This window comes from Bradysia coprophila (assembly GCF_014529535.1).
Source record: "Bradysia coprophila strain Holo2 chromosome IV unlocalized genomic scaffold, BU_Bcop_v1 contig_84, whole genome shotgun sequence".
Classification (NCBI taxonomy): Eukaryota; Metazoa; Arthropoda; class Insecta; order Diptera; family Sciaridae; genus Bradysia; species Bradysia coprophila.
The window spans coordinates 1,123,930-1,138,974 of NW_023503376.1; the positions used below are offsets into that span (position 1 = coordinate 1,123,930).

The following is a 15,045-nucleotide window of genomic DNA, read 5'->3' on the forward strand; positions in this document are numbered from 1 at the left end:
TTTGCAAGAGACTGTTTCAGACAATATTTCGAAGCTATTTGCAGAAGAACATCAGTTGTCCCACTTATCATTTTCAGCAAAACCCCATTGTTGCGCTCAAACGAAAAAGCTGAGTGAGACCATAGAGGCCCCAACTTTCGAACACTATTCGGAATGTGTTTCAGAAGATGGACATTCATAACCATGTTTTCTTTTCCGAATAATCGTTGATGCTCCTTCACATACTTTGCTAGCATGACTTCTGCTTCGAGGACCTCTGCGCTGGGAATGCATGTTTGCAGAAGAATATATGTAGCAGCAGATAATGCACGAATATGTTCAACAAACACTTTCGGAATACAGCCGTCTAAACATACTGGCAAATCTTCTTGTCAGCTTCGACTATTTGTAGTCTGTTCTAACTTTTACTTGACCGTGATAGTAAAATACTGGAGCATTGGCTTTACTAGATTTTTCGGTCCATCATTGGTGGCAAGAATTCAAACACAAATTCTTGAGACGTTTCGCATCTTTATTGATACATCATCAGTCATGTGGGCTATCTGTACAATATCAAAAACAATTTACTTTAGCTAATTACAATATCACAAACTAGTTTCTCAAAACACTTACTATCTAATCCTCACAGTTTTGCATCGTCCACAAACTGATTCAAATCTTTTCACATCCAGTGAGTAAACATAAACATAAACAAACTTGACAATTACCGAACTACTTCGAACAGCTGGACAGTCAAAGTTAATTATCTTGTTATATGGATGGAGCTATCACCTCTTTAATTAAGCTCTTATACACCGAGCTGATGTTTTCTGTGTCTCTTCTAAAATTCATAGCCGGATTGGTCATAATGTGGAGAGACTCAAGCACCTTACGTTTCGCATAATTATGTTCAACTTCCAATATTGAAACATTTTCAGTGTCTGGTACATGACCAGCTTCGTAAAAATGGTGCACTAAAGCTGTTGAACTTTCCAATTCTCCATCCTGGTTAAACTTTTTAATATCTTCAACGTGTTCATCTGTCCTCACATATGCCTTTCGTCCCGTTTGACCAATGTAATTCAGATCACATTTGGCTCTTCTGCCATCACCTAGACAAGGCATGTTGTAGACTACGTCATACATTTCCAATATCGGTGTCTTTTGTTTCAGTTTGGTGAAAGTCGATCTATTCTTCAGAGTCGGTTTATAGCCCACTTTTACGTCATCATTTCCTCTGCAGAGAATTTTTCCTATGTTCTGGGAACATGACTGATTGAATTGTAGACCTTTGTAACGTATCTTGCTTTTTGTCGAATTGGTATTCTGTGAGTGGTTGTTCACGGTAGGTTGACTGTTGACCGTTGTATTTTGCCTTTGTTTCAACCAGTGAAACATTTTAAGTCTTTTGTTGATCAGCATTATTGGGTAACCATTTTCACCGAGAATTCTTTTTGCTAAGTTGACATTTTTCCCGTGGAATTTCTTTGAACTCAATCCTAACAGTCGCTTAATCAGGTTGTCCATTACATTGAGCTTGTGTATTAACGGGTGGTTGGACCAATAGTTCAGTACCCTACTCGAAGACGTTGGTTTAGAATACCAGTCGAAATCTATACACTGGTTATTGCCACGAATCAACAGCACGTCTAAGAACGGTAAGATTTCATTTGTTTCTTCAACGACAGTGAATTGAATTTTGTGGTGGATTGAATTGAAAGCGTCCATCGTGTACCCTATCATAGACGAGGGGATTATCAAGAACAAATCGTCGACGTACTTCACGCACTCTTTCAGATGATAGTTTAGCTTCAATATCGCTTGGTCCAAGACATATTCCATAACTAAATCAGCCAAAATTGGACTCAATGGCAGCCCCATCGGCAATCCATCTATCTGTTTGTACATTACATTTTCGTACGTGAATTGGTTACAGTCTCTTGTTGCGAAATTCAGCAGTTGTATGAAGTGTGTCTTCGGAATCGTTGTTATCTGTTCTATTTCACTCCATCTCTCTTCTATAATCTTTTCTACCAGTTCCAAGGGAATATTCGTGAACAGTGATACCACATCGAATGACACCATTTTGCATACTGAGCTTAACTTCAGTGTCCTTATTCGGTCTATGAAACCGGTAGCGTTACGCACGTTGTATTTGCTGTCGGAAGTTAGGTTGTTCAGAATTTTCGTCAGGAATACTGCAATGTTGTAGGCAGGTGACTCATAGCTGGCGACAATCAGGCGCAATGGGTTACCTCTTTTATGAACTTTGGGTTGTCCATAAACTTTCGGTGCAGATGTGTTATGCATGACCAGTTGTTTGTATTCTTCTTCCGTGATGAACTCTTGTTTCTTTAATGTGTTGCATAAGTAGATACTTCTTGCGTGCAGCAGTTCGGTTGTGTCAAAATTTAGTTTTTTGTACACTTTGTTGTCAGACAAGTGGTCCATCATCTTTCGGCCATAATCCAATTTTGACATTATCACTGTTCTGTTTCCTTTATCCGCCGATGTAACTATCAAGTCCTTATTTTGACTAAGAAACTTTTTTGTTGTCTTGAAAATTCTGACGATTTCTGCTTTTATTGGATCATCGACCGGATTGTGAAATTTCTCCTTGTGCAGTATATGCGCTACTTTCGATCTCTTTTCCTCTCTCAGTTCATCATCCTGTTCTTCCCATAGAATGTTCTCGATATCAGCTATGAATTTGAAGGCCGGGAAATCGTTTTGCTCGGTGGGGAGAGAAAATTTCGGACCAAGCGACAGCAACCAACAAATATCCTCAGGAATATCGACATCAGTTAGATTAATGAACCAATTGTTGTTGAGCTTGGTGGAAAATCTTAGTTTTTCCAATGTCCTTCGTTTTAGATCATTAAACTTCTTGGTGTTACTGTTTTTGTAGTTGTTGATGGTATCCAATTTGAACTTTCTTTGTCCTTCCACGAATCTCTTGACATACCAGATATTCCCAAACTGTTTTACGTCTAACTGCAACTGTTTCATTTCGGCTTCAAGTTTCTTAATCTGTTGGTCTTTATGCGCTATCAAAACATTAAGAACCTTCCGGTGAAAATTATTGATAACCCAGTTCAGCTTCTTCGTTTGTACTTTGTTGTCCGGAAGCAGATGGTAAAATTGGCGTGAGAAGTTGACCAGAAAATCTGGAATCAGTTTTGCTCTTCTACATCTTATTAAGAAGATACGTTGAGGAATTTTCTTCGCTAATTTCCGGTTACAGTTGGCGTAGTCTTTGAACGTTCTATTGACCTCAAGCCCAAACATTGAGGTTACGTATGCAAAAAACATAAAGTTTTCCATACTGAAGGCTTAGTTGCTTGGCAAATAGTACAACAGCAAGAATTTGTATTCACTTGCTTTGAAGTCGGCTTTTTGTTCCAGCGAGCGCGGTTTTCTTACAACATCAGCATTTGGCTTAATTGCCATTATTCTGTCGTTCAGCAATTTCTTCTTCTTTGGAGGAATGTAGTATGGACAGCTTTTATTTTTTGAATCCAAAAACAAGTTTAAAATGCGTTTTTGATTTCCAAGTAATATGCAGTGCATGTATTCAATGCTGATACTATGCAAAATGTTGAAGTGTTCAAATGCGACCAAACACGAAACGTCTGAAAGCAAAGACAACTCATTAAAATGGAGCTCATTTCTGTCTTGACTCTATTCAATAATTTGTGAACCTCAAATGTACAAGAAATGCAATCATAGAACTAGCAATCACCCAAAATAGCTTGTGAGTATTTGGATTTCAAATTTTTCAGGCTCAAGAATAAGTAAATTTTTACCTTTAATACCATTGACTGCATCATTTTCACCACTTGCAATAAGCATTTTCTTCAGAGTGTCCACTTCATCCCGTAATGGATGCTCAACATCGCCTTCCACATAACGAACGCATTCCGCAGGTTTCTTGTGTACTTTGTTTCCTTTTTTCCGTTTGTCATTCGATCTTTCAATTTGAACTTTCTCACCCGGGATCTCGCAATATGTACATGCATCATAGCCACCAAATTGTTTGGTTTCTTGTATCTTACTTTTAGCAGGTAGGTCGACACAACAATGACTGATGATTGCCTTGAAGACATAATCCTGATCGTTGATGTTCACACAGAAGTTGTTTTCTTTCATTCCACTGAATTCATACACCAGCGGTAGCAAATAATCTCGGAAGTTCAGGTTTGCCTCGGATTCCGTATAAAGCAATCCAGTTACGATTATGTTATGAGATTGGAAACGAATTCTCGGCGGCAAAAAGTTCTGTATGAATTGAATGGGCCATAGTGAAAACTTGTTGGATTTGAATCTGTTGGCTCCGTCTACATTGAGACATAATGACAAAATGTTCAAATCTTGATTCTCATACAGCTTAAAAATGTTTTTCAAAATTTCTCCGTCATGTACATCGGAATAACACCCATCTTCGTTGCTGCTTGTATCAAATTCCTCAATGTATGACCAGTTGTTCTTAATGCTTCGTGACAATTGCTCTTGCATCGGCAAATACACGAAAAAATTAGTCTCCCGTTTACTTAACATTTTGTTACAACACTTCACTTGTTCAGATTTGTCTGGGTCAATTTTGACTGTCTTGTGGCATGCACTGCACTTTACAAAGAAAAACATTTTAATCAAGTCTTTATGCTTTCTAAATAAGTTTAAAATTTGTTTTTTATGAGTAGGTAATTTATCACACATTTCGCGATCGATGTTGAGAATCTCCATGAAGTCTTCTAGACAACGAAGACTTGTGTTGTGTCTCAAATACAAGGCAATGATCTTATCGATTAAGTCAGTACCAAACGAATCGTCGTTGTCTCGCGACTTTTCAACCGTTTCTTGTTTGTTAAGACCGTCTGAAATATAAAATCGGATATGAAATAAATGCTCGCCGTCAATAACAGAAAAATAAATTATAACCGATGCTCGTATCCAGGGTTATATCCAAGGATTCCAAAGAAAACTCCAGCGAATCAATAGAAGAATCCATCTTTGAACGTTAAATATGAAAAGTTGATAAAATGTGTTACAAATTATAAACGTCAACCGAATATTGTCAGAAAAATAATCTCCAAACAAATCGAATCTGCTGTATCGACTTAGTGGTCGCGACAACTCTACAATACTGTCGAATGATCACATGAGTAATCGTTAGAAAAAACACTTTCCTTGAGGTATGTAGCAAACTTTGCATGTCAAGTTTGGTGAAAGTTGATTTATATTCTTTAGGGATGGAAAGTAGCTATTCTAGCTCCAAGGCATGCAAAATTACATACCTACCTGACCAGAGCCTAATATTTGGGAATTAATTCTCTAAATTCCCAAAATTCCCAAAAATTCCCAAAATTCCCAAAATTACCAAAAATTACCAAAAATTCCCTAAATTCCCTAAAATTCCCAAAAACAACAACAAATATTTCAGAACATATTGAATATAATATATTCAGTAAATTGAGCTTAAGCGGCATATCGCCAAAACTGGAGGTGATGGTAATAGGGGAACAAGTGGTCTCCGATTTTAATGAGTGATAGATTCGTCTTCAATTCTAGAGAATCGTATCTTTCATTTTTTTCGAATATTTTTTTAAATTTTCGGTTAAAGTGTTCAAAGGTGAAAGCATGTCAGAGGGTACCGAAAACCCTTTTTCGGCTATAACTCAAAAATAATTATTTTAAGAGCAGTCTACACTCCGACCTTCTATGAAAAACATTTTCGATGATAACTCCTTATTAGAATAATTTTTGAAAAAAGTGGTTTCATCGTTTGGTGCCAGAACATATAAGGTTTCGATAGCCACCAGAATAAACCGCGAGCCTTTTTTATTAAAAGTTTAGTTTTGTTATAAAAACTTTTTCTATTTTTTTATTGAAATTAATTAAAAAAATCACTGCCATGATGAACTCACGTACGGAAACTCTAAAGAATCGAAATGGGATATTAGGTATCTGTCAGCTGATAGGAATATTTTGTTTGTTAGTGTTGGTTTTTTGGTTATCTCGGTGATCACAATTAAAACAAACTGTCAACAAATAAAACATCCCAATTTGTTAAGTCAAGAAATTGTTTTTTTTTCAAGCGAGAGATTTTTTGAAAATTGGAGCGGCTTTTTAAACTGAAATTAAGAATTTCAAATTCCACTTTTCCAATATCAATATACATTTTCAGTGTGTTTTTGATGTGTTCATTGAAATAAAAATAATATGGACTAACGCTCGCGGTTTATTGTCAAAATTGATGCAGTCTACGCCGAGAAAACTCAAAAGTCCAAAAAATATCATAAAAACACAAATTTTAGGAGTTTTGAGTTTTTTCGCATCAATCTGGACAATTCCAGTGGCTATCGAAACCTTATATGTTCTGGCACCAAACGATAAGGCCACTTTTTTCAAAAATAATTCGAATAAAAAGTTATCATCAAAAATGTATTTCATAGGGGGTCGGAGTGTAGATTGCTCTTTAATTATTGTGGTGTTGTACTAATGAGAGACCTACAAGTAGAGTATACGCCCTGGCTGGTGCGAGTACATCGACGAGAATTATATCCTTCAGAAGATAATATTTGGGAACCAATTTTCAAAAGTTCACTAAAATTCCAAAAAAAAATCCAATTTTTTTCTTTGCTTGTTCATAGTTTTTAAAGGTTTTTGAACTTTTCCTGCTCTTTTACGAGCATTTAATTATAAAAATGCAAAGAAAAGAATTTTTTTGGGAATTTTAGGGAATTTTTGGGAATTAATTCCCAAAAATTCCCTAAATTCCCAAAAATTCCCAAAATTCCCAAAAATTCTCAAAAACGATTCCCAAATATTAGGCTCTGTACCTGACTTAAACGATTGATCTAAACTTTCGCTCGGGTTGCATCTCGCGAAATTTCCTAAAATGTCCAAGACACTATTGGTGAGTTATCCAACTAACTATAATTTCTTTACCACTCACGACTTGTTTCTTTTGTCCGCGCTGCATTAGCATAATACCGTACAATGTGTAAATAGATATGGCTAAGACCTCATTAGTCATTTAATTCAACAGTTTATATTCTAAAAATAAAACAACAATCCAAACGGTTCAGCTGTATATAAGTCGTTAAACAAAGCCATCATAAATATCAATATTCGCCATACTGTTTAAATTGCATTCGTGATAGCAGTTGATAGTAGAGAGCCACGAAAAAGTGTGATGTATATATTATGGTTATAAGTGGTTCCACTGTTCAAAACAAAACGCTTTCGATTGTCTCTGTTAACTATTACAGATATTATTGCAGTCGTTAAGCATTGAAACGATTCAAAACAAAACAAAAAGTTCATACCAAAAAAATTTCCCCAACGCGGCATACATGGAGTGGGGCGAGAACCAACAGTCGTGTTCGTATCGTACACACGCGCATCATCAGTTTTCACACTCAGAATGAACGTAGAAAAAAAACGGTTGCCCTTTTTTCGCTATGAACATACAGCAGTCCCTTTTCAAATCAAAGATCACTTTTTTGAAAACAGTTCGGGTTCAACATTCCTTGCACACACACACTTCTTACCATATATCCGGGTATCGTCTTCCGTTCGGTCAATTTAAGAAATTAATTTATTTTCATTGAAAAATTACATTTTCATGGTAATTTCGAAACACTTAAATCGTTTCCATTGTGGACTTATTTGTTGTTACAGTCTAGGTACGGACGATTCGGAGTGTCTATTTATGTTTATTCTCATATAATTGTTGTTTTGTTTTTGTTTTGTGTGTTCTGTTCTTCTTCTTTCTTTTTTAACGTGAAAAGAAACCGAGTGCAAAGTTCGTGCAAACATTTTCGACATTTTTATCTGCTTTGTGTGTGGTTTAATACAATCTATCTCTCTCGTAAGTGTAATAATTTTTTGTTTAAATACAGAAACTGTGTGTTACGATAAAAACAAAATCATCGAGCAGGCGATAACAGAAAATACAATTTGAAACCGATTTAGGTTTAGCTTGTAATTTGATGTATTTGATGTTATGTAGCCAAGGACGTACATTCAATTAGCGGTTTAACCATTTATTTGTACAACAAGTGTTTATAAATTTATGTTTTCTTCGTGTTCAGCGAAAATCGAAAATAGTTTCGCATTAGAAGAGGAACGCAGAACGGCGAAAACGTTACACATAATGTACCGTACTTGTAACACGTAAGAAATGTGCATAAAAATATCAATTCAAATCTACAGTTTTTCCCACTTTACGCATCATATTTATTCGAAAGAACATAATTTCGAGTGTAATAATAAATTCAGTTTTGAATTCGGTTCAAAAATCTGAATCATTTTTTTCTTTCACTAAATGCTGAACTATATTTCAACAAGTGGAGACGCTGCGACGTCAGACCCGTACGATTCCGTATGTCTATTCCGCACGTGACCACTTAGGGCCATAAATTTATGATGATTCTTAGGAATCCAACCTATTATCTCCTTAAAAGTGATATCGCCAAAACATCGAACAAAATCAAACATTTTGGGACAAGGGGTCACGGATATTATTGACTTATAGCTCATTCGATTCGTTGAACTTTTGCGAGTAAAACGTAGTACTACGTTTGGTGAACTTTATTTTGTTGTCGACGCTCATGAAGTAAGGGTCTGCCAAAAGGGGCCCAAAATCGTTTTCTCGCGATTAGTCGAGTAAAACAATTTTGGGAAAAAACTTTTTTCGCTAGCCCAGTAGGCCTTGAAGAGACGCACATTTTGAGTATACACACGACCAGGTCCATGTTGACCTGTTGGTGATATCAATCATTTTAGGTGAAAAAAGAGGTGATTTTCCCAAGTCCCTGACCAGCTGCAGTGACATAAGTCCGAGACATAGTATGTATGGTAAGAGAGCCTATTCTCTGTAGTACCATAACATGTAAAAACATCCTTGGATAAGTTTCACTGCAAAGGGTTGGAGCGACTTTAGCGGAAGTGCACCAAGTCGACGAAATTTTATCCCTTTCTTTCGTTTGTTTTTCGCTTTTTTGAGGTTTTTTCTGGGCGGCTATTCATTATTTATTGCTGACAAGGGTGAGATCAACTAAAATAAAGAATTTTTCGATGTATTCACGTGGTTCTTATACTCTTGGAAACCAAATTTCGATCTATTTGGACTATTTTCTATATAAAAGTGGGATATGAAGCATTTTTGGACTTCGTGACCTCGAGCGTCGACAACAATATAAAGTTCACCAAACGTAGTACTACGTTTTACTCGCAAAAGTTCAACGAATCGAAAGACCTATAAGTCAATAATATCCGTGACCCCTTGTCCCAAAGTTGTTCAAATATTTCGCAATATCACTCTTAACAACGCCAAAAGTGAAAAAAAAAACCTTGCAAATCCTTTAAATCTCTCCGAATTCTAGACATGTATTTAGGGAACATTGCCACTTCAATAATCTTAAAATTCCAGGAAGGAACCCAAAAACACTCCAGAAGAACTTCACAATCCTAAATTTCTATAATTTCTATAATTGCGAAATCTCTTGACTAGCATTCCAGTCAAAATATTATTTCGCTCACTCCGCTCGCGTCTTTTTCTTTGCTACTCTTAAGAGAGTTGCAAAATTGACGAAGTGTCTCCAAAAATTTGTTTCATGTTAATTTGGGATCTTACAATTGTCATTATCCTTCACGAAAAAATAGTATATTTCAACATACCCCAATACACACAAGATGTGTGTGCACGCGCGGGCGAAGCCCAAGCGAAAACACACATCGAGTGTGTATTGGGGTATTTTGAAAGATGTTTTTCTGTAATAGTGAGAGTGTGTTGGTGCATTCCTTCCCAACCGTTACTTTCCTTCTCGACCGTTTGCTTTCCCTACCGACCGATTCATATCATAGCTCACCAATACACTCTCACGTATACAGAAAAAGAATTTTCAGAATCGATTCCATAAGCCCCCAGTATCTCGTCGGGGGGTTAACAAATCTTTTGCTCACCGCATCGTACGATATGATGTTATTATTATATAGACGAAGTGTGAGCACTTCTTTCGTTTAGTATAAAAACCTTTTTATTATTTCATAATAAGATAATTGCGCGTTTTCGTCTTTCTCTCTTAAATTTGCTGATATGACGAGGCGAATGAATGAATGAATGAATGGAAAAAGAACTGCGATTTGTATATAATAAATGGAATTGTGTCAGTATCAACTCAAGAAAAATGCCTGCAACAACGTTATAATATGTAGGATGGAAATTGTTGATGTTTACTTACCTCAAACAGGAATTTACACAGAATTTTTCAACTGAAAAGAATTTCCCTTTTCATGAAATATATTATGCTAAAAATGTCCATAATATGTGTTGTACATATACAAAACGTTCGGTGTTTGTGTAGTAAACCAATACCCAACTTAATGGTATAGCATACACCATGAAATGTGGTTTCTAAATTAGAGTTCAGGGTTGAAAATGTCGGTATGTATTAGGTCTATCGGAAACATCTAAAACTAATTACTCAACTTACCTGAAATTGATTAAGATTGTTGATATTAGCTACTGTGGGTACTGTATGTTGTGTTGATATAGAATATACCGAATATTCGTACTATTTAAAAGAATGAAGGCTTCTGGTACATTGGTCTACCAGGTCTTTTTTATCGAACATTTTGTTCATGAAATACGTAACGCTTCTTCAGTGCTGTCATCAAAATTAGTTCTTAAGAGTGATATCGCCAAATGTTCAGGTGATTGGGAAACAAGCAGTCTCCACATTTATATGTGGAACGATAGTGGGTGAGGCCAGCTACAACATACTCAGTTTCGTCGAAGATCGAAGCTGCAGAGAAGACGGACTCTCCGAACATTCACTACATTTTTAGTCGTAACTCTCGTGGATCTACTCGCACCAAGCGGTGCGTATACTCTACCTGTAGGTCTTTCGAAGGCTGACATTCGTACAACATTACAACAATTTAAAATAATTTTTTCTTGAGTTATTGTCGAAAAACTGTTTTCGGTACCCTCTGACATGTCTTCACTTTTGGCTTTTCACAGAAAACCATATTTGTAGAAAAAGTGAAAGATACGTGTTTCCTAGAATTGAAAGACGAATCCAACGAGCTATCACTCATTAAAATCGGAGACCGCTTGTTCACAAAGTTAAAAAAATCACCTGAAGATTTGGCGATATCACTCTTAAATAACTCGAGAAATACGCGGTCTGCAAAGTGAAACGAGCCATCAGAACAGCCGGAGCGTTTGCTGCGACTGAGCCCCGTGCAAACCCGTATATCTATTGCGTACGTGACCCTAGTGCGTCTGTCACCCTACTTTGACCGTAAGCCTATTGCGCCGGTTAATGTAGTTGAAGTAAAATTATTATGTAATATGTACATCTTACAAATTGCGCATAGCGCAATTACGAAGCCCCGTACGACGTTCCTTTCAAATGAAACAAAAATTTCAAATCGCCCTAAAATTTTATTTTTTTGAAGGGCCTAGTATCGGCCTCAGTCCGAGGACCCAAATTTAAAATTTTTTTCAACTACATTCTATTCGGCCTTTGATTGCCTCCCAAGTGAAACCAAAATTACGAAAAACGGATGAAATTTGCTCGAGTTATATGTAAAATACACATAGGGCCCTAGTATCGGCCTCAGTCCGAGGACCCAAATTTAAATTTTTTTCAACTACATTCTATTCGGCCTTTGATTACCTCCCAAATGAAACAAAAATTACGAAAAACGGATGAAACTTGCTCGAGTTATATGTAAAATACACATAGGGCCCTAGTATCGGCCTCAGTCCAAGGACCCAAATTTAAATTTTTTTCAACTACATTCTATTCGGCCTTTGATTACCTCCCAAATGAAACAAAAATTACGAAAAACGGATGAAATTTGCTCGAGTTATATGTAAAATACACACAGGGCCCTAGTATCGGCCTCAGTCCGAGGACCCAAATTTAAATTTTTTTTCAACTACATTCTATTCGGCCTTTGATTACCTCCCAAATGAAACAAAAATTACGAAAAACGGATGAAACTTGCTCGAGTTATATGTAAAATACACATAGGGCCCTAGTAGTGGCCTTAGTCCAAGGACCCAAATTTAATTTTTTTTTCAACTACATTCTATTCGGCCTTTGATTACCTCCCAAATGAAACAAAAATTACGAAAAACGGATGAAACTTGCTCGAGTTATATGTAAAATACACACAGGGCCCTAGTATCGGCCTCAGTCCGAGGACCCAAATTTAAATTTTTTTTCAACTACATTCTATTCGGCCTTTGATTACCTCCCAAATGAAACAAAAATTACGAAAAACGGATGAAACTTGCTCGAGTTATATGTAAAATACACATAGGGCCCTAGTAGTGGCCTTAGTCCAAGGACCCAAATTTAATTTTTTTTTCAACAACATTCTATTCGGCCTTTGATTACCTCCCAAATGAAACAAAAATTACGAAAAACGAATGAAAATTACTCGAGTTCTATGTAAAATACACATAGGGCCCTAGTAGCATTTCACTTCTAAGGCCCTAACTCACGGTCCACTCACCCGATTTAAAAAAAACTTTTTTTTTCCTGGATTGGTATTGACAATACCTATCATTTGCCGTGTCATTCACATTTCCATCGTTTATTTTGCCATAAATATCACCAAAAGACCTTAAATCACTTAGGTGGCCCTAACTCACGAAGGGCCGACCCGAATATGCCCATCTTCGAACTTAGCCTCGCTATTTCGACTATCTTTCAGGGAAAAAAAAAATTTTTGAAATCGGATTTGATTTACTCAAGATATCGACGTGACAGACGGACAGACAAAATTTTTATTGCAGATTCGTCATCTATGAACATAGGCAAACACTTTGCTCTTACCGTCTGCTTCGAATTCCATCAATTACACACGGCATCGTAATCCTATAAGCCCCTTTGTACTTCGTACGGGGCTAAAAATGATATATGATTCAGGAGTGAGTCTGGCTATATCGCGCTGACAAATTAGTAAATCGCGTAGCGTTTCGAATCAAACAATCACTTCACAGCATATAAGCACAAAATAACACTAAAGTTGTTGGTTGCTAATGTATAGGCTGGGTTTTAAACGGGTAAGCATACAGTACGTGGTAGTCCAATGAACAAATGGCACTCTTCCCTTTTCAATGGATTCACAATCTTTTCAACTTTTACATAGTACGAAAAGATTGGTCTGATCCGACTATTTGTTGGACTTTTTTTTAGGGACTAGGGTTTTGTACAGATCTCTGTCCCTTATGGATAACAAACGAATAACATTTACATCACAAATAACAAAACATTGAAAGTAAAACGAAAGGGAAGTCCATACTCGCAATACTGTTTTCATATCCGACTTGCGAGTTAGCAGATAAGAACACATTTTGTCAAGTGAGTCTGTTTACTCGACTCATCATGAAAACTATGTTCAAGCCTTCATAAGAAATTCCTTTAAGTGATTCTGAATTCATTCGAATTTCGAAAGCAGAGACCGACATGATAACAATGGGAGACTAAAACGGGGGGTCATTTACGAAACTCATTCTTACAGATTTTATAATTCACAAATTGTGCGCGACAAAATGTTCGCTTTAATAATTCACCCAACCCAAAAACAGAGTTGTTATGCTAGCGACATGTAGTTTTATAAGTCCCATCGCAACAAAGGGTTTGTATAACTAATTTACCGTCATTCCGATGGGCACTGTTTTTTCATATTTACAATGTCTCACGTGTTCGATTCGTATGTTCATACGTCCACTAATGTAATTGCAACATTTTTCGCATTGAAGTGGTTTTCTGTTCGTGGTGGACTGGTCAACAAATTGTATTTGTTGATGGAGAGCAATTGGTTTTATTAAGCTCGGAACAGGTCAGGTTTACCAGAGCCTGATCTCAGAACTCCTGAACCTGTTTTGACCAATACCTGAGTCAATCACTTTTTACCTGATCTGATTTACCTGAAGCCTGATTATGATGAACTTTAATGTAATCATGTTTTTGGCCGCATCAGTTAACCGGATCGTTATATTCATTAGCTGTATGCTGATCTCAACCACCTAGAGCATTCTCCTGAAATTTATCTAAGCTCTGTATATTTATAGAAAATGTATACATGCATTACGCTGCGGTGCGCCGTGTATGTAACACCCAAACAAAATAAGTCAACACAAACATCGATTGTATTTAGTCTTTCGCTATCGTTTATGAGTAACTCAATATCTACCTGATAAAAACAACAATATTATTGTGCTTGTACAAGGCGGTGATATCGCTCGTTTTATATGACACACAATTTATCGATGAAAGAGAGATACGTACAGTCTGTGTAGTTGTTAAGATCTACTCGATTTCTTCAAACAAATTTCGGATACACGCCATTAGCGATTCAGCGATAAAAGAAACTTTTTATTGTCTGTCTCATCCGAAAAATTGGGATTACGCTACGTGTAATGTTTATCCACACAGTTCACAGTAAAGCGTCCATTACATTTAGTACCTACATGGATTAGTTAATAATATTCCTTTGTTAAGTATAGAGATGTTTGACTACAACAGTTTGTCTCATTCTCAGTCATTGTGTTAAGAATCGAATATTCATCAAGCATAGCTAAAAATCTTATACAAATTTGTCAGTATTCAGCTTAAGCGAAAAATCGTGTTCCACAAAGATCATGGGTGCGCGTTAGCATAGCGCCCGTGACGCAAGTCCTATTACTAGAAAAAATTTAAAAAAAAAATTTTTGTCGTAGACTGCAGAACCATATATACAGCAAATATTGAAGTTCTACAATTCAAAGACAAATGACTCCAAATACGAGCTATCACACGTTCTTGGAGCTTAAAATTTGGCCACGCAAAAAATATTCCAAGAAGCCCCATTTCCATACATTTTGGTCAATTTCAGTACTTTAAACGAAATGAAAAAATCCTACGTAACTTTGTTAGTCCGTCCGTCCGTCCGTGTTTGCTATCTTCTAAAGTCTTCTTTAGATTTTGTTGAAATTTTGAGAGTAGATTCTAGTCGTCATTCTAAGACATTCCAGAAAAAAAAATTTGGGCGGAACCG

General features: G+C 36.5%; 3 protein-coding genes and 1 long non-coding RNA gene across 6 annotated transcripts in view; 1 reads left to right on the forward strand and 3 right to left on the reverse strand.

Moving 5' to 3' along the window:
* Positions 1-367: 367 nt before the first annotated feature.
* Positions 368-1,428, reverse strand: LOC119072733. Its single transcript, XM_037178009.1, has 2 exons — positions 796-1,428; positions 368-542 (listed from the first exon to the last, which is right to left on the reverse strand). Exons 1-2 carry the CDS (start codon positions 1,399-1,401, stop codon positions 480-482), a joined length of 669 nt encoding a protein of 222 aa, XP_037033904.1. The 5' UTR covers positions 1,402-1,428; the 3' UTR covers positions 368-479.
* Positions 1,429-3,312: 1,884 nt separating this feature from the next.
* On the reverse strand, positions 3,313-5,122 carry LOC119072987. The gene is made up of 2 exons (XM_037178310.1): positions 3,786-5,122; positions 3,313-3,611 (listed from the first exon to the last, which is right to left on the reverse strand). The coding sequence occupies exons 1-2, from the start codon at positions 4,720-4,722 to the stop codon at positions 3,313-3,315; spliced, it is 1,236 nt and encodes a 411-aa protein (XP_037034205.1). The 5' UTR covers positions 4,723-5,122.
* A 1,858-nt stretch (positions 5,123-6,980) lies between these two features.
* On the reverse strand, positions 6,981-7,672 carry LOC119072736. The gene is made up of 3 exons (XR_005086915.1): positions 7,533-7,672; positions 7,308-7,460; positions 6,981-7,241 (listed from the first exon to the last, which is right to left on the reverse strand). It is a non-coding gene; the product is annotated as an uncharacterized LOC119072736 (long non-coding RNA).
* LOC119072734 (serine/threonine-protein kinase NIM1) overlaps positions 7,478-15,045 on the forward strand; it is a 42,960-nt gene continuing 35,392 nt past the window's right edge. Inside the window, exons 1-2 of one of the 3 annotated variants that reach the window (XM_037178012.1) lie at positions 7,478-7,667; positions 7,884-8,157. The gene's annotated coding sequence lies outside the window, so the exon portion shown is untranslated. Of the gene's footprint in view, positions 8,158-15,045 lie in introns of all 3 variants that reach the window. The other 2 variants (XM_037178011.1, XM_037178010.1) reach the window with 2 other exon arrangements.